General features: G+C 37.1%; 1 protein-coding gene across 5 annotated transcripts in view; it reads right to left on the reverse strand.

Annotated features, from left to right (window-relative positions):
- The window catches only part of SEC23A (SEC23 homolog A, COPII coat complex component), a 77,403-nt gene that overhangs the window by 43,420 nt on the left and 7,418 nt on the right, over positions 1-26,565 (reverse strand). The window contains exons 3-11 of one of the 5 annotated variants that reach the window (XM_042943025.1): positions 22,252-22,368; positions 14,940-15,181; positions 12,831-12,888; positions 12,540-12,626; positions 11,410-11,646; positions 7,471-7,550; positions 6,579-6,723; positions 4,453-4,611; positions 3,196-3,311 (exon numbers count right to left, since the gene is read on the reverse strand). In XM_042943025.1, coding sequence (XP_042798959.1) covers positions 3,196-3,311; positions 4,453-4,611; positions 6,579-6,723; positions 7,471-7,550; positions 11,410-11,646; positions 12,540-12,626; positions 12,831-12,888; positions 14,940-15,160 — 1,103 coding nt within the window. In that variant the 5' untranslated portion in view covers positions 15,161-15,181; positions 22,252-22,368. Of the gene's footprint in view, positions 1-3,195; positions 3,312-4,452; positions 4,612-6,578; positions 6,724-7,470; positions 7,551-11,409; positions 11,647-12,539; positions 12,627-12,830; positions 12,889-14,939; positions 15,182-20,019; positions 20,494-20,554; positions 20,741-22,251; positions 22,369-26,565 lie in introns of those variants that run through there. The other 4 variants (XM_042943029.1, XM_042943024.1, XM_042943027.1 and 1 more) reach the window with 4 other exon arrangements.

A 26,565-nucleotide genomic window follows, 5' to 3' on the forward strand; every position in this document is an offset into this window, starting at 1 on the left:
ACTCCCACATTTGTGTCTCCAGCCCAGATCTATCTTCTGTATTCTATGTTATAATATCAAACTGCCTACTCAACATCTCATGGATATCAACTGGCATCTTAAACCAAACATGTTCAGAACTAAACTCCTAATCTTCTCTCCAAATACTCTTCTTTTCACAGTCTTACTCATTTCAATAAAAGGCAATTCAATCCTTCCAGTAAATTCCTTTGATTTTCAGTTTTCCCCAAACCCTGATCCAATCTATCAGCAAATCTTCTACTTCTAAATATATCCAAAACCCAACCACTTCTCGGCCACCACTTGGTATTCCTGCATTCCTATTCACCACTGAAGGTAAATGGAGTCAGATGATCCTTTTTACAGCATTACAGATCATATCACTCCTCTACTGATCTTACTCAAAGTGAAATCCAGGGGCGCCTGGGTGGCTCAGTCAGTTAAGCATCCGACTTTGGCTCAGGTCATGATCTCACAGTTCGTGGGTCAGAGCCCCGCATCAGGCTCTGTGCTGACAGCTTGGAGCCTGGAGCCTGCTTTGGATTCTGTGTCTCCCTCTCTCTCTGCCCCTTCCCCGCTTGTGGTCTGTCTCTCTCAAAAATAAACATAAAAAAAAAATTAAAAAAACAAAAGTGAAATCCAAAGCCCTTACCATAGTCAAAAGACCATCACAATCTGTCCCTCTCACTCACCCCACTCCACTACTGTGGCCTCTTTGTTATATTTCAAACGCCCTATACATGTTCTAAACTTTGCCCTTGCTATTCTGTTTGAACACTCTTCCTTCATCTATGCATATGGCTGACTACCTCATTTCCTTAGGTCTTTGCTAAAACCTCATCTTCAATGAGGCCTTCCCTTCTCACCCCTTTAGAACTGCAAACCTCATTTCCTGCATTATTATTCTCCTTAACATTTGTTACCTACTGACATCCTATCTACTTTACTTGTCTCATCTCCTCTCACTAGAACTGTGCATCCAAACATGCGGCTATTTAAATTTACATGTAAATGGGGCACCTGTGTGGTTTAGTCAGTTAAGCATCCCACTTTGGCTCAGGTCATGATCTCGTGGTTCATGAATTCAAACCTTGCATCAGGCTCTGTGCTGACAGCTGAGCCTGGAGCCTGCTTTGGATTCTGTGTCCATCCTCTCTCTCCATCCCTCCCCTGCTCACACTCTATCTCTGTCTCTCAAAAATAAATAAACGTTAAAAAAATTTTTTTTAATTAGAAAATACAAAAACTTACATGTAAATCAATTAAAATGAAATTTTAAATTCAGTCCCTCAGTCACACTCACCAGATTTCAGTGGGACAACACAGAGAACATGTACAATAGAAAATTACACTGAACACTCCTACACTGGAAGATAAGCTCCATGAGGGTAAATTTTTAGGTTTCGTTCATTGTGTATATCCAATACCCTGAACAGTTTGATATATAGTAAGTGCTCATTAATATTTATTAGATGAATAAAATTAAATAAATAAACCTGAGAAATGAATTGACATACATAATTTTTTTTAATGTCTTTGTATTTTTTTTTTAACGTTTATTTATTTTTGAGACAGAGAGAGACAGAGCATGAGTGGGGGAGGGGCAGAGAGAGAGGGAGACACAGAATCAGAAGCAGGCTCCAGGCTCTGAGCTGTCAGCCCAGAGCCAGACGCAGGCCTCGAACCCACGGACCGTGAGATCGTGACCTGAGCTGAAGTCGGACGCTTAACCGACTGAGCCACCCAGGCGCCCCTGTATTTTTTAGAGAGAAAGAGTGTAAGCAGGGCAGAGAGAGAGGGAGACAGAGGACCCAAAGCAGCCTCTGCATTGTCAGCACAGAGCCCAATATGGAACTCGAACTCATGAACCATGAGATCACGACCTGAGCCGAAGTCGGATGCTTAACCGACTGAGCCACCCAGGAGCCCCCCTAATTGAGTTTTTTAAAGCCTATTTAAATTATCCCTGAAGTAATTCTTGCCAATGCAAGAGGAAGGAACACTTCCCAACTCATTTTATGAATCCGGTATTATCCTGATGCCAATACCAAAGACATCACAAGAAGAAAAATAAAACAACTATAGATGAAGATCCCTTAAGAAGATAGACGCAAAATCCTCAAAAAATATTAACAAATCAAATCCAGCAATTTGATATATATAAAAAGTATTATTCACAAATGAGATTCATCCCAAGAATATAAGGTTGATTTAACACATAAAAATCACTGTAATACAACATATTAATAGAAAAAAGGACAAAAACCATGTGATCATCTCAATAGATGTAGAAAAAGCATTTAACCAAACCTAACACCCTTTTATGACAAAATCCTCAACTAAGGATAGAAAATCCTTCAACCTGATCAAGGCATCTACAAAAACCCACAGCAAGGGAGACTGAGTGGCTCAGTCGGTTAAGTGTCCGACTTCAGCTTAGGTCAATGATCTCACAATTCGTGAGTTCGGGCCCCGTGTCAAGCTGCTGACAGCTCAGAGCGTGGAGCCTGCTTCGGATTCTGTGTCTCCCTTTCTCTCTGCCTCTCCCTGACACACACTGTCTTTCTCGCTTGCTCTCGCTCTCAAAAATAAACATTAAAAAAAAAAAATTAAAAAAAAAAAAAAAACAACTCACGGCGAACATCATACTTAATGGTGAAAGATGAAATGGTTTTTCCCTAAGATCCAGAGAAGGTAAATCTATAGACAGAAAGTAGATTAGGGGTCTAGGCTGAGAGAGAAGGAGAAGGAAACCGCAAAGGGCATTGACTGCTAATGGGTACAGTTACTTCTTGGGGTAATGTAAATGTTCTAAAACTAAATTTGGTGATGGTTCCTCAACCTGTGAACAGATCAAAAAAAACCCACATTCAATTGTATGCTTTAAATGGGTAAATTTTATGGTGTGTGAATTATAGCTCAAAAAGCTCTACAATAATAAAACAATGACTGCAGGACATCAAGATGAACTTTTCAAACAGAACTTGTGTTCTGTTCAAACAGAACAGTTATAAAACTGAATTTTAGAAAAAAATGTAAAGTGAGCTTTACTGAAAGCAATATCAAAAACTGTTAGGAGTTGTCCTGGAGTGGTAGAATGATGGCTGTTTTTCCTAAACTGTCATTATTGGTCTATACTTTGTAAACTAATTATTAGCCTATAATCCTAAAAACTACAAAAATTTAAATACATACCCAGTAAGGTTGGGACAGCATTTCATCTCCAGGAGACCTGTCTGATCTAACGCACAGGCATATATATCAATAACATGACCAGTCGTAGCAGCTCGATTAGCCAATGCTTCAAAATGCTACAAAAGATTTTTTAAATCAAATCAAATCAATGTATAAACTCAACCATCCTATAAATCATTTTTCCCATAAAGATATCAAAATGGCCTAAAAAAATACTAAAACTATAACCCATAATAATTTAAGTGTGATATGTTCTAATTTTCTATAATAGAAAACTCCTCATAAAGTGATACAATAACTTCTAGAAGTCTGACACTTTCACATTTTTAAGGCATTCTAATAAACTCCTAAATTAAGCTAAACTTGGAGAAAAGGTATAAGAAATATCTTGCTCTTCATACATAAACATAGTAGAAGAGGAACACAGAACTCTTTTTCTTGGCTGAGTCCACACCCAGATAACAAAAACACCAAAATACAGAAAAAACACTAACAAAAGCTGTAAGATAAACAAATACAAAACATTTTTTGAAGCTCTAAGAAAACTTCCAACCTCAAAAGGGAAATCTGGTGGCAGGAAAAAAATCCAGTAATAGTGACAAAAATTATGTTATTATTTATACTTTTATAAATATTATGACTACCAAAAAGAAGTGTTAATATAGTACAACTAAACTAAAATTGTAAACTCCAGAGAATTTTTTTTTTTTAAAGGAACACTAACACCAGAACCAATTCAAGGGAGTCAATAGTCAAAAGTGAAAATGTACTAGCACAAACTCAAATAAAATTAAAGTTACATGAACATAAAACAACTCATAAGTCAATGATGGACTATTCACCCTATGAACAAAATATATATCTAGAGGAAGCCTCTTACAAATGAAAAACTGGAAAATTCAAGAAATTTTTCCTGAAGCAGGAAAGATATTCTTTAACATGAATATCAAAAAAGGCATACAGGGTTTCTCTCAGGCGTAATCTTTAAAGAGACACTGGGAAAAAAAAAAATACAACCACAAAAAAAAAAAAAAAAGAGCTACCTTCTGGTGCTACTATTAAGTCTTTAAATATTTACAACCAGAAAAATTGTAACTTAAACTATCAAAAAAAAAAAAGAGACTATTTCTCCAATTCTGAACAGTAGTTACAGCATCAGACTTCACAATATCAGATTTCTTATTATAAAGTATGCTTATTCTTCCTCTTCCATCAAATGAAATTTTTCTATTAAAACAAAAAACTTAACCAAATTACCTTTGTTCCCTTTTTAACATATTTGGCATTGTCTTTTTCAATGTCATGCCATGATCTTATAGGTGTCTTCAATTCATCTCCAACCACCATTCCAGGCCCCTGAGTGGCTGGACCGCCAATGAACATCATGATACGAGCACCAGTGTTGGGAAAAGTACACTATCAGAAAAAAGTAAGTTGTCAAAAGAGTTTAAAGGAAGATACAAGGATATATATTTCTAAAAGTGAATTCTGATATATTCTTTCTAGAAAACAAGAAAGCATAAATTATCCAAGAATAATCAAATGTTTAAAATGAAATTTAAACACATGGTATTTGTTTGAATACCTTTCTTTTGAAATCTTATCTTAAATGATAGTGCCTTCCTAGCTTTAAAATAATTCATATGGGGTGCCTGGGTGGCTCAATTGGTTAAGCATCTGACTTCGACTCAGGTCATGATGTACAGTTCATGGGTTTGAACCCTACGTCAGGCTCTGTACTGACAGCTCAGAGCCTGGAGCCTGCTTCGGATTCTGTGTCTCCCTTCCTCTGCCCCTCCCATGCTCATGCTCTGTCTCTCAAAAATGAATAAATGTTAAAAAAATTTGTTTTAAATAATCTATAAGCCTGATCCCTATAAATAAGGATGCTGCTCCTGCTTAACCAGTCCTAGACTGGGAGGAGTAGAGAAGGAGTAAGAAAAGGGACATCTTCCTGTTTTGCTGCTGTAGTTTTATTTTTCTTTTTTATGTTTAAAACATATGCATGGCTTATCTTTCTAGTTTAAGATGATGGACTGAGTATTCCAATCTACCTTTCCTTCTTCCAAAGTGAAATGAGAAAAATGGTAGAATTTTTAAAATAAGTAACTACATAAATGAAAAATAAGAGTGCTATCAGTAGACTAGAAATTTTGAGGACTCAAAAACAGACAGGATTGCAAAAGCTGTATCATTTACATTCTTTTCTGAAGCTATAATGTAACTTGAAAAACGTGCTCTGTATTTTTGTCCAACAACTGCTTACGGATATTGCAAAGTATTTCTAATATAATTATATAAATACCATTAACTGTGGAACAAAGCAATTATACACAGAAAGAAGGAGATGTAAACTCCATAATGATATTAATAAATAAATATAGAAACTGAAAGTTTTATGCAGAATGGGATATTTGCTTGGTTTCAAAGACTCTCATTTTCTAATGTTTATTGATTACAAAAGGAGGGGAAATAAGAGTAATTTTACAGTGGAAAAACGTGGCAGACACAATCTTAGTAAGTGATCATGGTGATTATATCACCTTGAATGGGGCAAATGAAAATCATGTGCCACCTGGCAGGGTGTAATGAGAACACAGCATTATTTCTATGATAGTCCTGCTGCTATAAGACCTGAATCTAATTGTGAGGACATATCAAAACAAAAGTAATTTGAGAGTCTATAAAATAACTGGCCTGAATCTTCTAAAGCGTTAAAGTCATGAAAGTCAAAGAAAAGTTGAGGGACTGTTCCACACTGTAGGAGACTAAATAGACATACCACTAAATACATGTCTCTGAATGTATTTTTAGTAAAATAAATTTTTAATAAGATTCTTTTTAGTAAAAGAAATTATTGAAATAATCTATAAAACTTGAATGAGATCTGAAAGCTAGGTGATAGTAATGTATCAGTGTTAATATTATGATTTTAATAATTATATTGTAGTTATATACAAAAATATCCTGATTCATAGGAAACAACTAAAGTATTCAAGTGGTTAGGAACATCATGTCAGCAACTTAAATAGTTCAGAGGGAAAAATGTTCTTTACAACTTTTCTGTAAATTTGATAGCATCTCATTTTTTAAAAAGCTTTTTTTTTAAAGTCTCTTTTCTAATTATAAAGCTAAGGCATGTGTAGTGTAAAATTTTCAAATTCTACTTAAAAGCAAAATTCCCCTTATTCTACCACTGTTAACATTTGGATGAACAAACACCCTTCCAGAAGCATCTCTATACACAAAAAAATATACCACAGATCAAATTTTAAGTATTTGCTGTCTTAATGACCTAATTTTTTCACTCAACGTTGCCTTGTAGATATCACTGATACACAAACATACATGTTTACATTCCAAAACAAAGCTATTGTCACTACCTCAAGTAGTCCTACAGCTATGGAAAGTGCCACCCCAGAGGAACGCAAAGGTCTCTTCCCCTGTGGTACAGGCCAAGGGTCTCGCTGCAGTTCTCCCAGAAGATCTGTGAGATTCATGTCTATTTTCTGTACTGGCTGCAAGAATCTGCAAAACAAAATTAAGTCAAAAGTCATTTATAAATGTTTATGGGTAAGACTGTAAGAAACAAACTGTTTCCTTTTTTAGAAATAGAAAAAAGTAATTTGAATACATGGTAGACCCATGGTTCTCTAACTTTTGTGTGCATAAGAATTGGTGGGAGGACTCATTTTAACAGATTCCAGGGTCTTGTTTCTGCAGGTCTGAGAATGTGCATCTCAAACAAGTTCCCAGGTGATGCTATCTACTGGTCCACAACCAAAGTTTTAGTACAACCACTGTAAGTGAAACACTCACACCAAGTATTATATCAGGACTACGTCTTTCATTTACCAGTTAGTCAGCCTTAGGGCTACTGAAATAATTATGAGAAGATATGTCAACTCAATTTTAGTAATACTACTTCTGATTAGTAAGTTTGGGGAGGGGGAAACTACCTCTAAGGCTAAATGAAAAGTTTTTTAGGCCCTACTTTTGTTTGGCTGCCTTCAACTAGTTTATGAACTTAAAAACAGGAGATCAGGAATATATCAAAACTAAAAAAGTCCTTAACACTGTAATAATAAGAAACCAACCATTTCAGTGGCATGATTCTGCCTCAACTTTTTAGAAGACGTACTAATGCTGTGTATTTATATTCCTAAAAATATAACAATATAGTATTACTGAATGTCTATGTTCCAGTTAAGGGTACAGGATGCTTAAAAGAGCTGCACAAATTGTAAAATTCTCTTTGCCATATTTAATAATTACCTATTGGAAGGAGGTGGCTGTTGTACCTGAGGACCACGTGTAGCTTGAGTAACGGGTACTTTAGAGAGTCCCAGCATTTCCTGTAAAGAGATTATTTTTGTGATATTCATTTAAGTACTCCTACAAAGATGTATCAACTACTTACCATATGCAAAATGCTGTGCTAGGTATTAGGAACACAAAAATAAAGAACATAAAGTCTCTTTCCTTAGAATGCAAAAGGTCTAGTTAGGGAGACCCTCAGGTAAACAAGAACAATGCAAGGAAATAACAAGCATAAGAGAACAAAGTATAAGGTGCTATATGAGCAAACAGGGATACTAGCTCAGAAATAGTTTATTTCTAATTAAGAGTCAAAAAGTTACTATGTAACATCAATGTCTGTACTTCTAAGTTTTATCTTATTTATTTAGAGCAAGAGAGCACACACGAGTGCCAACAGGGGAGGGGCAGAGAGAGAGGGAGAAAGAATCCCAAGCAGCCTCCGTGCTGTCAGCAAAGAGCCCGACATGGGGCTCATCTCATGGGGCTCAGTCTCATGAATGTAAGATCATGACCTGAACTAAAATCAAGAGCCGGAGGCTTAACAGACTAAGCCACCCAGGCGCCCCGCATGAATGTCTATATTTCTTAACTTGTATTCATCCATCCCTTTGAGCAACTATATTTCAAGTACCTGCTATGTGCCAGGCATCTAATGGTAAAATATATATATATAGCCCCTGACCTTATGAAATTAAGATCTGGTGAAACAGACAGCAGTTAATAAAATCATTAGCTAAAAAAGTATAAAATTACAATTGTATTAAATGTTATAAAGGAGAGGTACATGGAATCGTATAAAAGGGGTTATAAGATATACATATGTATGTCTATACTTAATTTCCTGACTTAATTCCTAAGCAGTTTTGTTTTGATTTTTAAGTGTACAAAATTCCTCTCTAGACACATGAAAATAATGTTATTTTACTGAAGTTTTCTTGAATCTTGGTCATTAAGTAACAGAGTAAAAGTATACAACAGAAAATCAGAAAGTCTAAAGATTTGCAAAGAAAAAATTATTGAACTAATCCTATATTTCCTACACTCCTAGCAGGAAGAGCAACTTTTTCCTAAGAACTTACTACGTGCTAGACTCTGTGCTAAACTCTTCACATATACTATTTCTTCACAGAATAATAATGAAGAATATTTTTTAATCCCTGCTTTATAAATGAAAACTGACACTCAGAAAGGTTTTTAACCTGCTAAAGGTTACACAACTAGTAAGTTGCACAGCAAGATATTAAGCCAGGGTTTGCCACAAAGCCCTGTAAGAGTTAACACTATACTGACTGTTCTTACATTATTTCCCTTAGCATGAATAGTAATCTGGTAAAGTAAGAATTATTAACCCTTTTCCACAGAGGATAAGAAAACAAGCAGAGATCAACCCAATATTACACAACTAGAAGAGTTTCGGATTTGAATTCAGGACTATTTGGGGAGCAAAGACCAGGCTCTTTTCAACCAAATGGATAGAGAAGGAAAACAAGCATTTCATCACAGCACAGCCCAACAATAGTTAATGCTCAGCTATGGGGACCATGGGAACTTTCAGAAGATGATGGAACTGCACTAGGGTTGAAACTAATGGCTGTAGAGTTGTGTTTTTCAGCTTGAATCTCACCTGTGATTTAGTTTTGTTTAATGTCCTTTCATGACTTGATTTCTCTCATATGCCAATGTATTTGTAGGTTTCCTAGATTTTATTTTTAGGGAGTGGGGTGAGAGTATCTTCCCATTTTTTGATTAAGCTGGTTCAGCTATGGTGCTATTCAGTAGGTATCTTCAGTGTCAGGTTCCATAGCTGAATGCCATTGTTATTATAATAATTACTTGTAATCACATTGTAAGCTTGAATTTGGGCTTATACCTGCATCTTTAGTATTTTGTACATTCAGTTATTTAGACTTTGGGAGACCTCCTAATCAACTTTGTAGGTTAAATAGACTTCATCAACTACAGTCTATTTTGAGTTTATAGTTTAATTCAGAATTGTATTAAATTGACATTTTGCATTTGACTTCATTTTACATTAGTTTGAAGTAAATTATTTCATTTTTGGATTCTGGAATTTTGAACCTTTACTGTAATTGTTAACATAACTGCCGTGAAATATTTGAATAAAGATGGCAAAAAAAAATAATAATAAAAACATTTCAATGGAGGAAAAAATTTAGTCTGTAGGCATTTATTGCCTGCAATAAAAAAGCAGGTATCTTATGTGTTTCAAATGCAATAACGTAACTCAAGTAAAATGTACTCTACAATCAGAAGTAACACTACAGAACTTTAAATAAGTTTGCAGCTTCAAAATAACAATAGGAAACAGTTACAGGCACAATCCATTCAATTTTCATGACCACTGTATAAGGTAGACACTATTTTTAACTCTTCCACAGATGAAAAAAACTAAGGCACAGAAAGATTAAACTTGCCCACTTTCTGTCCTGTCTCATGGAAACTGATGAGCCTCCTCTCCAAGGTACTCTGCTTCCTCTCTTCCTGAAGGCATCCCTATCATGTCCTCTGAAAGCTCAGCTCACTCTTGCTTTCAATTCACCCTCTTTAGTCTCTCTTCCCCTTCTATGTATAAACACATTCAAGTTCCCTTCCTAACCTAAACCTGTTAACTCGGTTCTCTCAAATTCCCACACTATTGTCTTCCTTACCTTCAACAAACCTCTGGAAAGAGCGCAAACTCTAATTTTCTTCACCTCCTCAAACCTTATTCGTGATCTTATTCACTGTTCATCATCCTCCCCATCCAAACTTGCAAATTCCTCCACTACTTTCTATCTCAGTTAACTGCAGCACTACTACCCCAGTCTGCTAAGCTTCAAATTAGAATCATTTAATATTGTTCTCAAAATCTTCTTTTCCTTTTCATTTGGGATACCTGGATGCTCCAAAGTCTAACTTCCTAGCTGTCTACTTTATGCAAGACTTACCTACCATCTTCCAGGGTAACTGTTCTTATCAACATTGTATCAGAATCATTTATAAAGTTTTTCAAATGCCTTACATGAACAATCCTACCCTCTCAACAGCCTCCCAAAACAAGCACACGTTCACTTACTTTCTCATGGTCTAGCAAAATCTCTGGGCAAAAAATATATATATATATTATTGAAAAATATCCCTAGATGATCCTAGTAAGTCACACATAACCTCTCCGCCTTGGAAGATAAAGCTTCAATTTGCCCCAAAAATAAAAATGTTGTCCAGTGTATGAAAAAATATGTACTCTTGGTTCATACATACATACAACTCTCAAGACTTAAAATACCTCCCCCTGCCAAACATAGTAAGAGTGTTCAGGTCCTAAATGAGATGTCAAAAAACAAAAGCTAATATTCTGTGGTTGCTTTCCCTCAGTCTTCAGCATGACTCTCCCATTAGCCCTTCAAATCTCTAGCAAAACACCTTCAGTCTCACCATTAAAAGTGAGGGGTCTTTGGGGCACTTGGGTGGCTCTGTTGGTTAAGCGTCTGACTTCAGCTCAGGTCACAATCTCACCGCTCATGAGTTCGAGCCCCACGATGGGCTTTGTGCTGCCAGCTCAGAGCCTGGAGCCTGCTTTGGATTCTGTGTCTCCCTCTCTCTCTGCCCCTCCCCTGCTCACATGTGTGCACAAACTGTCTCTCTCAAAAATAAATAAACTTAAAAAAAAAACTAAAAAAAGAAAAAGTGAGGGGTCTTCCATCTGTATAACAACAATTCAAGGGCAAATGAAAGAAAACTGATGTCAACATTAAATAAAGCCTTTGTCATAATACAATTATATTAGTCATTCACAGTAAAAATATTTTCTAGAAACTTAAATCCAGAAGGCATTTATAGACATTTATGGAGTGATGCCCAGATAAGGCTGAAACTACCATTCTTGTTGTTTACCTGCAGTTGTTTGGCAGACAAATCTTTTGTTCCTCTGAACACGTAGCTTTTTGAAATGCCCTCACATCCAAGTTCATGAACCTGTACCATTCTCCCAAAAGTAATAAGTCCAACCAAAGCTGTAGGTGGTAAAAGACTCAATGACATCTGCATAGATTCTTTCAGGGCTTGTAAATCTTCATCTTCCATGCAAGTATCAACCACATAGAGGAATATCAAAGGCATCTGAGGACCACGCTTTTAAAAAATGTTGTAATAATTAGGAAATAATGTATTAACAGTCAGCACAATATACAAGGATAATTAGTAGAGGACTAAATAATTTAAAATACATTCATACAATGAAATCTTAATAAAATCATTTCAGAAATGAGAGAAGTTATCTATGCATGGAGAGATATATGAGACATATCAAAGGAAAAATTAAGTTTAAAAACATTATTTATAATTACATAAAGGAGACTTTCATCTTTGATCTGTTTAACTGCATAAGGCTTCATTTCTTATAACAAGTATTTATTTCTCCTAAAATAAGGAAACAGTAGTTATAAAGCTTAAAAAGAAAACAATAAAGATCTCAACCTGAATTAGACCATAAGAGAACTGGGAACTAGTTAGGCTGCTACTTCCTGGCGCACATGAACCATACTCTGCTTTCTCTACTAGAATCACAGAGGATATCGTTACTTTACAACTTAAATATGTAAACAACTACGTAAAGCTGTTCAGAAAGGGAAGAAAAATGATTTTCTTAACAAGGACCAATGCAAAAGTAACTTTAACAGTTAGACTTGGATTATATATCATCAGGTTCTAGCATCATAGTAACTTAACTATTTGTGAACTGACCTTCCAACCACACAGCAACATTGAGAGTGTACTGTTTATTGATCTACTCAGTATAGCAAATCACACCACACCACCCAATATCCTAGCCACCCATTAAATAACTACAACAGGGAAATTACCTTGTTCAAATTGAATAGGACAGTTCTTATCTCTGAAATGCTCCATCAATTCAATGTGGGAATCGAGAACAATGCCCTTTAAGTCATCTCAATTTAACAATTCTATTGGTATAAAGTAAATCGCTGAATATTTAAGACTTTCTTAAGGATTTATGTTCTTACCAGAACTACATATTCAATGCTAGAAAACTGAGGTAAGAGCTCCGCAGGTTGATTCAATTCAGATATACCAGCGTAAGTAGGTGGAAACTACAGAGAGAAAACAATGAACATTTTGAATGAATTATTTGCCAGAATGAAATTTTAAACTGCAAATAATTTTCTGATCACTTAACTACTAAAAACTATTTTTCATCATATGAAAAATTATTTCATCTTTTTTTAAAATATGCATTTTTCTACATATTAAGACCAGTACTACAGCATTAACATCTGCATTGGGGGTTTTCTTACCTGATTCCTTTGGTAACAAAAGTTGCAAGCCCAGAGTTTTGCTCGGTAATCCACTTGACTGTTTTAAGAAAAGATACAATAGAGCTCATGTTTCAGTTCCATTGTACAATGATCCTAATTTTAATAAAATTAACTTCTTTCTAAAAGAACTCATATTTTTAACTGTATATACAAATGTTCAAATGAACATATTATCACTTTTAATATATAGCAAATATCAGTAAAAATGATTTTTTTTCAAATGATTCAGTGATTTCTACACTCAGATCTAGAAAACATTCATTTAATTCAAAAATGTATTTATTCAATGCTTAATATGTACCAGCCATTATCCTAGGTGCTGGTGATACAGCAGTAAACAAGAGATCAAAGGTCCCTGCTATCATGGAGCTTATTCTGGAACAGAAAGACATACAAAAAGAAAGTAGATGTATAAATACAAATGATACTTTCAGACAGTGACAATAAGAGACTAAAGATAACAAAGAAGGATGTGAAAGTGTGTTTGGGAGGACTACATTATTTATTTTTTAAAGTTCATTTATTTATTTTGAAAGAGAGAAAAGGGAGGGGCAGAGAGAGAGGGAGAGAGAGAATCCCAAGCAGGCTCTGTACTGTCAGCGCAGAGCCCAATGGGGTGGGGTGGGGATCAAACCTAGGAACCATGAGATCATGACCTGAGATGAAATCAAGAGTCAGACACTTGACAGACTGAGACACCATGGTCCCCTGGGATGGCTACTTTAAAAGAAGACCTTCTGAAATAAACAATTGAAATTTGATCTAAATGAAAAGAACAGGGCACAGGAAAATCTAGGGGCAGAGTAATCCAGCAGAATATACAGCTATTATACAAATTCCAAGATAGGAATAAATTTGGTATGTTCAAGGATCAGAAAGAGGGTAAGGTATAAGGTAGATAACAATTAGGGAAATGGATGATATAACACACAGGGTTTTGTAAGTCTTAACTAGCAGTTTGGATTTCTCATTCCAAGTATAATAAAACAAAACTGAAGGATTTTAATAATCTGATATCCATTTATAACATTCTAGCATCTGGACAGAGAATAAACTACTGAAAGACAAGAATGGAAACAAGGGGGCCAGTTAGGTGGGTAATGAAATTGTCCAGTAAAAAGATGGTGTATCTTAAAGTAGAGCGTACTAGCAGCAACTGAATACAGGAGACAGAATCAGTAATGTTCTGGAGGCAGAATCAATCTGAGTTGCTAATGGACTGGGTGGGGAGACAGAATGGAAAGAGGAATAAAGGAAGATTCTTGATATTCTGGTTTATGCTATAGGAAATTGTAACATTTTTTTTTTTAATTTTTTTTTTCAACGTTTTTTATTTATTTTTGGGACAGAGAGAGACAGAGCATGAACGGGGGAGGGGCAGAGAGAGAGGGAGACACAGAATCGGAAACAGGCTCCAGGCTCCGAGCCATCAGCCCAGAGCCTGACGCGGGGCTCGAACTCACGGACCGCGAGATCGTGACCTGGCTGAAGTTGGACGCTTAACCGACTGCGCCACCCAGGCGCCCCGGAAATTGTAACATTTTTAATTCAAACACCATACCAATCAATTATGACTTCTAATGACACGAGATGGGTCTAATGACACACAGCATCTAGATATACTAGTGATTGGATCTAACAGTTCATATAGTGACAATTTTACATTTGGTCTGTAATCAACTCACTACAACTAGAATATCCTTCAATTTTACAGCTGTTTGGATTTGACTATCCTAATTTGAAAAAATAACTATAAATAAAAAAGACATTTTTATATAAATGAACAAGAAACTACATTTTTAAATCATATAGCCACAGAGGCGCCTGGGTGGCTCAGTCAGTTGAGCGCCCGACTTCGGCTCAGGTCATGATCTCGCGGTCCGTGAGTTCGAGCTCCGCATCGGGCTCTGTGCTGACAGCTCAGAGCCTGGAGCCTGCTTCAGAATCTGTGCCTCCCTCTCTCTGCCCCTCCCCCACTCATGCTCTGTCTCTCTCTCTCTCTCTGTCAAAAATAAACTTTAAAAAATAATAATAATAATAAAAATAAATCATATTGCCACATTAATTGTTTCAATATATTTTAATTACCATAAAGGATTCAAAACTGCACGGCAAGTGGTCCTGCTACACAGAACAGGTTCATACTGAATAGGTGGTAAATCAGGTCTCTCCTTCAGTGGTGTAAATAAGGCTGCTACGGGAACAACCATTCTTGTAGCTTCTAGTCGACTTGATGGCCAAACATTCCAGCTAAATCGGACTCCATCTCGTTCTTCATTTTGTTGGATGAATTCCAAATAGGTTGTCATTGTAGAGCCTGATTCTTATTTCTGTGACAAAATTTAAGATGTTTAAAAATCCTCGTAAGGAAATCTAAAATAAATGTTTTTCCCATGTTCAGCAATATTAATCCACGAGAAATCAAAATGAAATAAAGGTATTCATCTCAGAAAAAAATTAGCAAGCAACAATAACCTCACTTATAACAAAAAAAAATAAATCACCCTCCAGAACCCAATGCTCATTAAGCCCAGCAAGAGGTATTTTATCCTTATTTATTCATTCTTGAAAAAGCTAGAGCAAAAAATAATAATAATAATGAAATATGTGTCCTATTTATTTAAGTGTGTATAAGAAACAAAGGTAAAAATGGGGGAAAATTTAGATCCCATGTTTTCCATATCAGCCTTGTAAGTTATATTATTCTAATGAACAGATTACTGAAACCATTAAATTCTAAAGTTCATATGGTTTTGTATGTAGAAAATGACAAGTTTCTACTAAACTTGCTAGAAGTGAATGCTTAACAGTGCATAACAAAAAGATTTTTCTAAAACTAGGTACTGCTGTTTTAGACAGGTAATTTTTTCATTGTGCAAATATAGGGTATTTGTGGCACAATAAATAAAATGCTTCATAAGTGGTGTTCCCTATGATTTATATGCCATTTAACTTCTTTTGCAGAAAATTAAGCCAGAATATTTTTTTAAATGTTTATTTTTGACAGAAAGAGCACATGAGTGGAGGAGGTGCAGAGAGACAGGGGGACAGAGATCTAAATCGGGCTCCATGCTAACAGCAGAGAGCCCCATGTGGGGCTCAAACTCATGAACCATGAGATCATGACCTGAACCGATCAGACACCCAACCAACTTGAGCCACCCAGGTGCCCCTCACCCAGAATATTTTTAATATTCCAATTTAGGAGGGCATTTTTTTTTATTATTTTGGAAAGTGGGAGAGCATTTTAAACTCTAATTTGAGGTATACAATTTCAATATAATCATTTACATTTATTAGCAGGGGGAAGAGGATGCCACTCTGGTTTGGGCCCAGTATCAAGAGACATCTCCATCTTGTTACTCTTTTACTGCCTGTCTAGAATGCCAGCTTTCCTGCCTAGGCAACAGTTCTATCTCACAATCTCAAACTTCGGCAGTGATCAGTGATGGAAGGAAATTGTAAAATACAAAGTTCTGAGAGGACAGAGAGTTTCAAGTATTAGGTGGCTGGCCAAAAGATTTGTAGGAGAGATGAAGGACATCAAGAACTGAAGAATTACGAAGGTAGGATGCCAAAAGAGCCAACATGGAAGGTGAAGTTGCAAAGAACAATAGGATGAGGAACTGATTCTAAAATGTAACTGAGGGAAGAAAAGGTATTTGAAAAAAACATACTGAATACAATAATTTTAATTTTAGAAAATTTTTCAAAGATTTGATAATAAACATTCCAAAAAGTGAAGCTCAACAAATATGACTACCTTAGCAGCTAAGAATTTTCTTTTCTTTGAAAGAAATAAGAATGTTATATATTAAACATACCTCAGTTTAAAAAAAAAAAGAAAAATTAACCACTATTTCCTATCAGAATCTCAGACACAACTAGAGAATTTTACACTAATCAAAAGCAGACAGAGTTTTCAAAGGCTGATAAGGATAAAGAGGAATCCTAAGGTAACTAAATTTGTTTAGAAAAGATTATCTTTAAACTAAATATAGAAGGCAGTTTGGAGAGACAGACTGTGAGTTTTCAAGAAAATGTGGGTGTTGAAAAATAATGATAAAACAAAGATCTGGGATAGAGGTGTGTTACATGCCAATCTCAGTTTTACTTGTTTATTTTTTAATTTTTCTCACATTCATTGATTTATTTTGAAAGAGACAACATGAGAGTACAAGCAGGGAGGGGGTAAGAGGGCACAGAGAGAGAGAGAGAGAGAGAAAGAGAGAAAGAGAGAGAGAGAGAGAGAGAGAGAGAGAGAGAATCCTAAGCAGGCTCCAAGTTATCAGTGCAGAGCCCCACATGGGGCTCAATCTCACAAACCGTGAGATCATGACCTGAGCTGAAATCAAGAGCCGGGTGCTTAACCAACTCCACCACCCAGGCGACCCCCCCGCCCCCAACCTCCAACCTCAGTTTTAAAGGAGAAACAGGGGCATCTGAGTGGCTCAGTCATTTAAACATCCAACTTGGGCATAGGTCATGATCTCATGGTTCCGGGAGTTCGAGCCCCGTGCCGAACTCTGTGCTGACAGCTCAGAGCCTGGAGCCTGCTTCATAGTCTGCAGATTAGCAATAGCTTCTGTGTTACAGATGTGAATATAAATTCCGGAACTATGCAAACCTTCCCATAATTTCTACAGAATGTTAAGCAAATGAAGTTTTCTGTTTATTACCTAATTGCAATGTATAATCTATGTCATCTAAAATGCATCACCAAAAAGCATTAAAATACCAGACCAATCAGGGTTTTTTATCTGAACCACAAAAACACAAAAAAATGTTTTGACTACTTTCTCAATTCTCCAAAACTGGTACATAACTAGTAGTTAGCTATGTGGCATACATTTTCTCAATAATGTTGAAGTGAGCCTGTAACCTGGAAAATAATTGACAGTATTTATTAACAACGAAAAAATTTGAGTTTTCAAGCAAATATCAAAATTTTTGAAAACCTTGGGTCCACTACCATGAGCTTCACAGCTTGCTAATATGTAAAGATTTTTCTGAGATCAGTAATGTTATTATTGTGATTTTTCTATTATATAATGAACCATGTCCACATTTAGAAAATATACCTTACTCAGTGAAGCAAAATCTCCCAAATGATCAATTCATGATGTTACAAAATCATGCGAAGGTAAAGATCCATGCATGAGTAAAGACCCATTCAAAGTGCAGAACAGACCAATGAATTTTAATGCAATAGAGTGCAAAAAGTTCATTTCTAAGATTTCAAATTTCACACTGCTATTAACCCTTGATTTATGAATTAACCATCAAGTTGTAGTGCAGTATCTTTTTTTTTTTTTTTTTTAAAGTGGCTCTGCACTGGGTGTGGAGCTTGAACTCCAAACCCCAGCGTGGGGCTCGAACTCATCCTCTTGTAGGGCTGGGATCAAGACCAGAGCTGAGATCAAGAGTCGGACGCTTAACCCACTGAGTCACCTAGGTGCCCCTGCAGTGTAGTATTAAAGAAGAATATGCAGAATTACCTGAAAAAGCTATTAAAATACCCCTTTTTCCAACTACATATCTATGTGAAGCCAGATTTCTTTCATACAATTCAAGTATAATAACATATCACAATAGACTGACCGCAAAAATAGATATGAAAATCCACCTGTCTTCTATTAAGGCAGGGGTGTGGTTTTTCTTTTTTGTTTTTCTTTTTGTTTTGATCCTCAGTAATGTTTAAGAGTCTAAAGTGGTCCTAAGGACCACCATCTTAGGACAATAGGGCTTACTTAATTCCATCAAGGAACCCAGTAGAGAAAGGCTCTATGAGACTTAGCATAAAGACATTTACACACAATAACCAGATTGTAACTCCACATCCTGACTTTTTATTATGACACACTAAATACCACCTGTGTGATATTTTGTGCACAATTAACTTCCTTTTCCTCACTTTTTCCTTTCAATCTCTCTGCTCTAAGATCATATATGCTCACTATATAACATCTGTTTTATGTTGTACATTCTCACTTTCCAGTATTATTTTTTAAAAAGTCCCACCTGTTTCTTCTGAACTGGTCCAATTACATGGCCATGCACAACACCTCCTTGACTTCCCTCACCTTTCCACAGTAGGTATTGTGCCATTTCAAAATCACTAATTCTAGATTTTCTAGGTAGTGTTTTTTCTAGTGTTAATTTCTAGATAGCTTTCTAATAGAACACCTGCCAGGCTGGGCCCCATATCCAACAATGGCATATCTGAAATAAATTCTTTTTACAAACTAGCTTTTTATAAAATATCATTATTTGATCAGCACTCTCTCCCTTAAAATTATGTTAAAGCCAAATAAAAATGATTCAGACACTATATTAGGATGGAGATTTAATATAGTAGTCATATTTTTTTAAGTGGTACAAATACAAAAGACCATTCTAAAGAAATGTGTCATTTCCCAGCACAACTTATTGTGAGTGGGAGTTACTTTGGTTAATTAATTTCTCCTGGTATAACTAAAAGCAAAGAAGCAAAACACTTAATGTTTCTTTAACCTAGCATATCAAATACATGCCCACAGTATTTTTAAAAGCTTCACTTATTCAATAAATAATGGGAAATTTTCAATATTAGAGCACTTTTACAGACTCTAAATGAAAAATATCCTCAATTGCAAGTAAAATTTGAGTTTCTTCCAATCAGATGTATTTAACAATTAAGTGTGCCTCTCTACTTTTCAATTGTAAAAACCTCAATAAAGTGTTTTCAATTGCTTTCCATAGCTGTTGATCTTGGACAAAAGCTTAACCTCTATGATCCTCAATTTCTCATGAAAAAGATAAGGGGCTTAGGCTAGAAACTACAAGGCCCCTTCTAACTCTAAAATTGTATGAGTCAAATAAAAATGGTCAGACTTCCAAAACGATGTTAATTAGGCTACTGAAAAGGAGAGAGAAGGGAGACTTAACATTTATATTTAAATCTAAAACTTTTTTTAACCAAGTTAATTTGGCTAGGTATACATGGCTTTGCAGGGTGGAGGTCGAAGAAATTCACGTGAATTCAACATACCCCAGAGGTTACATGTAGATTGACCATGCTTTTCCCTTCCCACCAAAACGGGAAAAAAACACTAGCACAACAGAAAAGACTGATCGGACCTGAAAACTGAACTCCACTTGTAATTGAGGCCTAAGGCGTTAGCTTTACCTGGCAATTAATTCTCCTTATCCCCTTTGACTCCCAAGGCCGAACTACCGGTGACGAAGTCACCTGGGTTCAAAGTCTAGGGCACTTCAGATCCAGCAAGGTAAGAACCAAGAAGCCCAAGGGTCCAGAACCGGTGATAGGCTGGAGTAAGGAAGGCAGATCGCCCGGGAGGCGGGAGTGGGCGCTGGGCGAGATGCTGAACTACCTTTTTTCACCCGACTTCTATCTTTCGCACCTTATCCAAGGGAGCTTGGTGAGGGGACCGGGCCCCCAGGCCCCGGAAAAACGAAGCAGAGCGGTTGGTGAGAGGGCGAAGGGGTCAAGATTCAAGGCTGCCCCCCAGAGCCCGCTCGCCACAGCAGGCGCGTCCAACCTGTTCCCGAGTATCATGAAGCAGAGCGGGCACCATCCCGGAGACCCCGGCCCACCCGCCCGCCGGCCCACAGCCGCACAGCTGCCCCTCCCCCGCTTTCCGCTGAGAGCTCGCGTCCCCTCCAGGGAGCCGGGAGGAGGCGGCCCAGAAGTCAGTCCCTACCACCGTGCCCCCAGACAAGATCCGCGCCGGTTGCAACCTCCGCGCAGCAAAATCGGTCCTTTCCGACGAGCTGGAGCAGCCGTGGCACTCGATCAGGGCCGGCGCCGCCCCGCCCCCGGCCTCCGCGCAGAACACGACTGGGCCAACATGGCTGGTGCCGCCTCTGCCACGTCAAGGGCTGGCGGGGCGGGGCGGCCGCGCCGGGGAACTTAAGGGGAGAGTGCGGGACCGGGCAGAACCGAGCGGGTATAGGGCGCGAGGGGAGAGGAGGGAGGTGGAAGGGGCGGGGACGGAGCCGGGGCGGGGCTACCAGGGGAGGGAACTAATGGTGAGAGTGCGGGACCCGGGCGGAGCCGAGTGAAGGGTGGGGAAGGAGAAGAGGCTGGAGGGAAGGGAGGCTACGGAGCCTGAGGGGCGGGGACAACCAAGACAAACCAGACTGGGAAACTCCAGAGGGCTAGGGACCCCAGCGGAACTGGAGCGCCTTAATCCTTTCCCAGGAACCGCGTCCGACCCCACTCCCTGAGGGCCGCAGGCCAGAGTGGCACCTTCTGTGGCCACTCAACGTCCAGTAGGAGGACATCCTCACCTGTAGGGCCCTGGTTGATTCCTAGGACTACAAAACCGCATCTCCCCAAAAAAATACAAAGTGAGAAGTTCGTTTGTTCACTTAGTGCAACAAATATTTACTGAACATCTACAATGTGCCAGGTACAGTAGCAATGCTAGTGATATTGATGTAGGCAAAACAGGCCAAAATCCGTGGCCTGTACATTGGATTTTTGTATTCCTAGACAGTCTACCTCTTGCCTCCTATACTACATCGGCCACCTCTCCTCCCCACTACTGCAATCTCTGGCTGATTCATCTTAATGCGTTTTCTGCTTCTCTTTCCCAAAGGAAGAGCTGAGCAAAATGGGAGAGACAGAAACGGGTTGGAAAGACATTACAGCTTGGCGATCTCAAGCACCTCATCCCTAAGTGAGGTTGCTCATGGAATTAATTCCAGACATGACTACACCTAAAACCTTGCCAGGCTTAGCCCTCGAAGCATTTTAAGGAGTTGGAAAAAAGATCAAATCCTTGTTCTCCATTATAGTTGAGAAATAAGATGTGCACCAAACATGTATTTTCGGCCTATAAAGTGTATGCTAAGGTTGTTTTGTAAGGTAGAAGAGGATGACTTTGTCTGTCAAATTTGAATAAAATTCTGAGGAGGAAATGGGAATCAAACAAAATTTAGGGGTGCCTGGGTGGCTCAGTCTGTTGAGTGTCCGAGTTCGGCTCAGGTCATGCTCTCCTGGTCTGTGAGTTGGACCCTGCGTAGGGCTCTGTGCTGACCGCTCAGAGCCTGGAGCCCGCTTTGGATTCTGTGTCTCCCTCTCTGCCCCTCCCCCACTCGTGCTCTGTCTCTCTCTCTCTCTCTCTCTCTCTGTCAAAAATAAACACTAAAAAATTAAAAAAAAAAAAAAAAAACCACAAAATTTAGCATAGGCCTGCAAATAAGGTGAGCTCAGGATGCTACCTCAATGAGGATTCTTGACTGAAAGCACAGCAAGTAAACAGCTGTGGACTATGGTATAAAAGTGGAATAAGGACATACACAAAAAGAAACACGATCCAAGAACCAATAGACATAGAAGAGAGGATCCATGGGGATCTTGGAATTCAGTGAGGAATAAACCAAAATATAGTACCTTCGGTAATTTCATTCATTTCATTGTCCCCAGAAATGTGTCTTGCCACCATGCAGCTCAATGAAGACTAAAAAGTCATAATTCCCTTGTTCTTGGCTGAACAAAAGCCTCTGTTCCCTGTTACAATGAAACAGATGTTAGGATGGGTAATGAATTCATTTAGATCTGTCTTTATGTACTTTAAGATGAACTGGTTTGCATTTAACCATCAGATACAGCATCAAGATCTACTGGACCCAACTTTAGTTTTCTGGAATTTTCTTTTTTTTTTGAGTTCTATATGTAAGAATCCATACTTAATGACTTTTTAACCTTTCTTAGAGATCTTCCAAAGAACACAGAAAATAATTTTTTTAATTTATTTATTTGAGAGGGGAGTGAAGGGGGAGAGGCAGAGAGAGAGGGAGATAGAGTATCAATCCCAAGTAGGCTCCATGCTGTCAGCACAGAGCCCAACATGGGGCTCAAACCCACGAACCATGAGATCATTACCTGAGCCAAAAGCAAGAGTCAGACGCTTTTAAAAAAAAAAAAATAGAATATCGCTTCTCGGCCTTTTGGCTAAGATCAAGTGTAAAAAAAAAAATAGAATAAAACTTGCAATTGCTTTATGAGTCCATTGGACTCTTGTAAATCTAGGATACATTATGGGATCTTAGTGATCTTATTTTTCCTATATCTTGAAACATTCTGCTAATTCATCATGAAATGATTTACTCATCAATTATTCCAACTCTTCTTTTAAAAAGACTAAAATAATAAGACAACCAGAAAAATGATAGAATTACCCAAGACAATACAATAGTGGAGTAAGCTATCATTCTTGCATTTTCTCTTTGCAATGCCTAAAGTACTGCAGCATTTTTCAAGACCTTTGTACATGTTTTTAGTTTTCAATAAATATAGTTGAGAATTCAGAATTTGGAAGATGAATGCCAAGAGACAGAGAACAGCAATCTAGATCCTGATAATGACTGTGAAATCTTAGACTGTTAATCTTTGGATTACCATCTCCTAGATGAATTTCTCAAACTCAAGGATCATCGTGTTAACATTTCTAAGGTCAAAAAAATGTTATTTTCATCCAGTTATTCATTCAAAAGGATAACTTGGTTACACAATCTTTTGCAACAAAAATCTGGACCATCTCATTTTGCTAAGAACACATATTACAGTATTTCTTTCATCTTTTATGATGTTTATGTGGATAAATTTACTTAATATGATTCTTAAGTAGACAAATGCTAATGGCAGCTATGTATATACAAGATGATATCTAAGGAAATAGATAACCCAGAAATTAAAAATTCTTTAGGTTGATTACTTATAAAGCCAAAAATACAAAAGTCTTACAATTAGGGAGCAAAGATGGCTGTCCTTTCTTCAACAAAATTATGAGCCTTTAGAGGTCTCAAAAAATTCTTCAAGTCCTGTGTTTTGATGATACAAATGCATGAAGAACCAGAAGTAACAATTAGCTAGGATGTAGTAGTGATGCATCTGAAATCTGCAATCACTGTTTACAAGATAGGTATGTTCCAGATTCATGTATCACAGGCAATAAGCTGGTAGTTGCATTCAGAGGACATTGCCCATTTTGGATATGTCTTCAAAACCAGGAAAATATGAAGTGGGTGATGGGCATTGAGGAGGACACTTGTTGGGATGAGCACTGGATGTTGTATGGAAACCAGTTTGACAATAAATTAAAAAATAAACATTTAAAAAACTTAAAAAAAGGAAAATATGGAATGGAAATTGGTATTTGCTATGCTTAGATACGTATTTAAATTTTCAATAAAGTTGTTTTCCATTATCCCTTTACTCTTTTTATAACAGCTTTACTGAATATCCCTTTACTCTAATTTGTATAAATTCATGGAATGATATAAAGATATAAAAATTAAAAAGAGTCAATTAGACCCAGCTTGTAAATGGTGAAGACTATTTTTCTTGGTATACTGAAAGTTAAGAGGTTTTGGGTTGAGGAAGAAGAGAGAGAAAAAGAGACAGAGAGGAAAATTTCTTGAGCTCCTTCGAAAGGAGAGTCAGACTAGGAATTGGAGAAAGGGGAGACTCTCCTAAAACAACCTTCTCTGGCTTTCTGACTAAACTATAGACATTCCTGGACCAAGGCATTTGAGATTAATCTGTGAATCTGAAGGATATTTGTTAAACATTTACCAACATGCAACTGATTGCAATTGTTTGCTCTCATTACAGCACTTTGTCAGATCCTGACACAAAATGATTGTTCCTTAAAAATTCATGAATAAGCATGATAACCTAAACAATTATAAATTATTATCATCATCACTTTAATGTTTTGAGATTGACTATGAAAATATAAAATCTGACATAAGCCCCCCAAAAAATTCCTTTTTATTTTCATTATTTAAAAACATTTTTTTTAATTCCAGTAGTAGTTAACATACAGTGTCATATTAGTTTCAGGTGCACAATATAATGATACAACAATTCTATACATCAGTCAGTGCTCATCACAATAAGTGTACTCAATCCTCATCACCTATATTACCCATCCCCCCACCTACCACCCCTCTGTTAACCATAAATTTATTCTGTATAGTTAAGAGTCTGTCTTTTGGTTTGTTTCTTTTCTTCTTTGTTCATTTGTTTTGTTTCTCAAAATCATATGAGTGAAATATGAGTGAAATCATATAAATGAAATATGAATGAAATGAGTGAAATCATATGGTATTTGTCTTTCTCTGGCTTATTTCACTTACCATTATGTAGTCTCTAGATCCATCTATTTTGTTGCAAATGGAAATATTTTATTCTTTTTTATGGCTGAGTCATACACACACACACACACACACACACTTATATATACACTTCTTTATTCATTCATCTATCAATGGACATTTAGGTCATTGCAAATAATACTGCAATAAACAAAAGTCTTTGTTAAAAGCCAATACTCTAAGATCATTACTTCCTCAAACTGGCATTTTTCAAAATGCCAGAGAATATTACAAAGAGACAGGGAGGGGTGGCTGGGTGGCTCAGTCAATTGAGTATCTGACTCTCAATTTCAGCTTAGGTCATGATACCAGGGTCTTGGGATCAAGCCCCACATGTGGCTCTGAGATGAGCATGGAGCCTGCATGGGATTCTCTCTCTCTCTCTCTCTCTTTGCCCCCTCCCCCTCCCTCACCCCCAAATGCTCCCACATGTGTGCTCTTTATCTTTCTCTAAAATTAAAAAATAAAAATAAAAATAAATAGAGAGAGAGGTTCTATAGTCAAATAAAGTTGGGAAACACCAGTTAAATTATGAAAAACTTGGTCTTTTGACTTGTCAGGGATTTTAATATGCTAACATTTATTGTGAACCTTTAAGAGAAGGATTTAAATACATTTCCCAAAGATATTTGATCTTGGAACTTTTTTCCAGGGACTATCTGGGATCAAGTATTCTAAACACCCTATGACTTTGTTTTCAGTCATTAATTACCTTAAATACTAGTTAATGTGTAACAACCAGTATTTTCCTTCCTACTTCTGACCCCACAGATGTTTCTAAACTGAAGATTCTAGCCAGAACTTCAAAGATAGTCAAGTGAAGTATATCGTAAATTTCTTGGAATTTTACATGGTTACCACCAGATGGCGCTTTCACCTGTACTTTTCTTTTTGGTTTAATCCATTTCCTAGTACAAATGAAGCACTTTGCGTTTTTTTTTAACATGGATTCTCTTCCATTTGTTCAGATGGTGACATTACATGGCACTGGCCAACTCTTTTTGTAGTACTCACTAGAAAAACAATAATCAGATTGTTCTAACTTTGAATTTTCAGCATCAATAGGGTGTCCAGTCCATATATAGGATATTATGGGTCTGGTGCTCTAGTATGCACACACAATTACTACAATCACATTAGATATAGTAATACTAAATAAGGCTAATTAATAAATTACACAGGAGAGTTACGGAATTCTAAATTCAAACAGACCTTAATGATCATTTGGTCTAATCCCTGTACATGACAATGAATGTAAAGATAACAGAGGTTAAATTGCACATCCAAGGTCAAGGTGCTGAGGCTCATTTAAAACCTACAACACTGTTTTCATTTTATGGCTGTCTTTTCACCTTGAAAGGCTGACAAGACTTGCCTTTAAACTTTCCAGCTCTTGTTCAAACAGCAAGTGCTTCTCTTCCACAGAATGACCTACCAGCATTATACTCCAACATCACTTCATTCTGCCACTCTGACCAACTCCAGAATGATTACTAAGAGTTTTATTTAATCAAGCGAAACAAAGGAAATACTTTCATCTACTCTT

Source organism: Panthera leo, chromosome B3, assembly GCF_018350215.1.
Source record: "Panthera leo isolate Ple1 chromosome B3, P.leo_Ple1_pat1.1, whole genome shotgun sequence".
In the NCBI taxonomy this organism is placed as follows: domain Eukaryota; kingdom Metazoa; phylum Chordata; class Mammalia; order Carnivora; family Felidae; genus Panthera; species Panthera leo.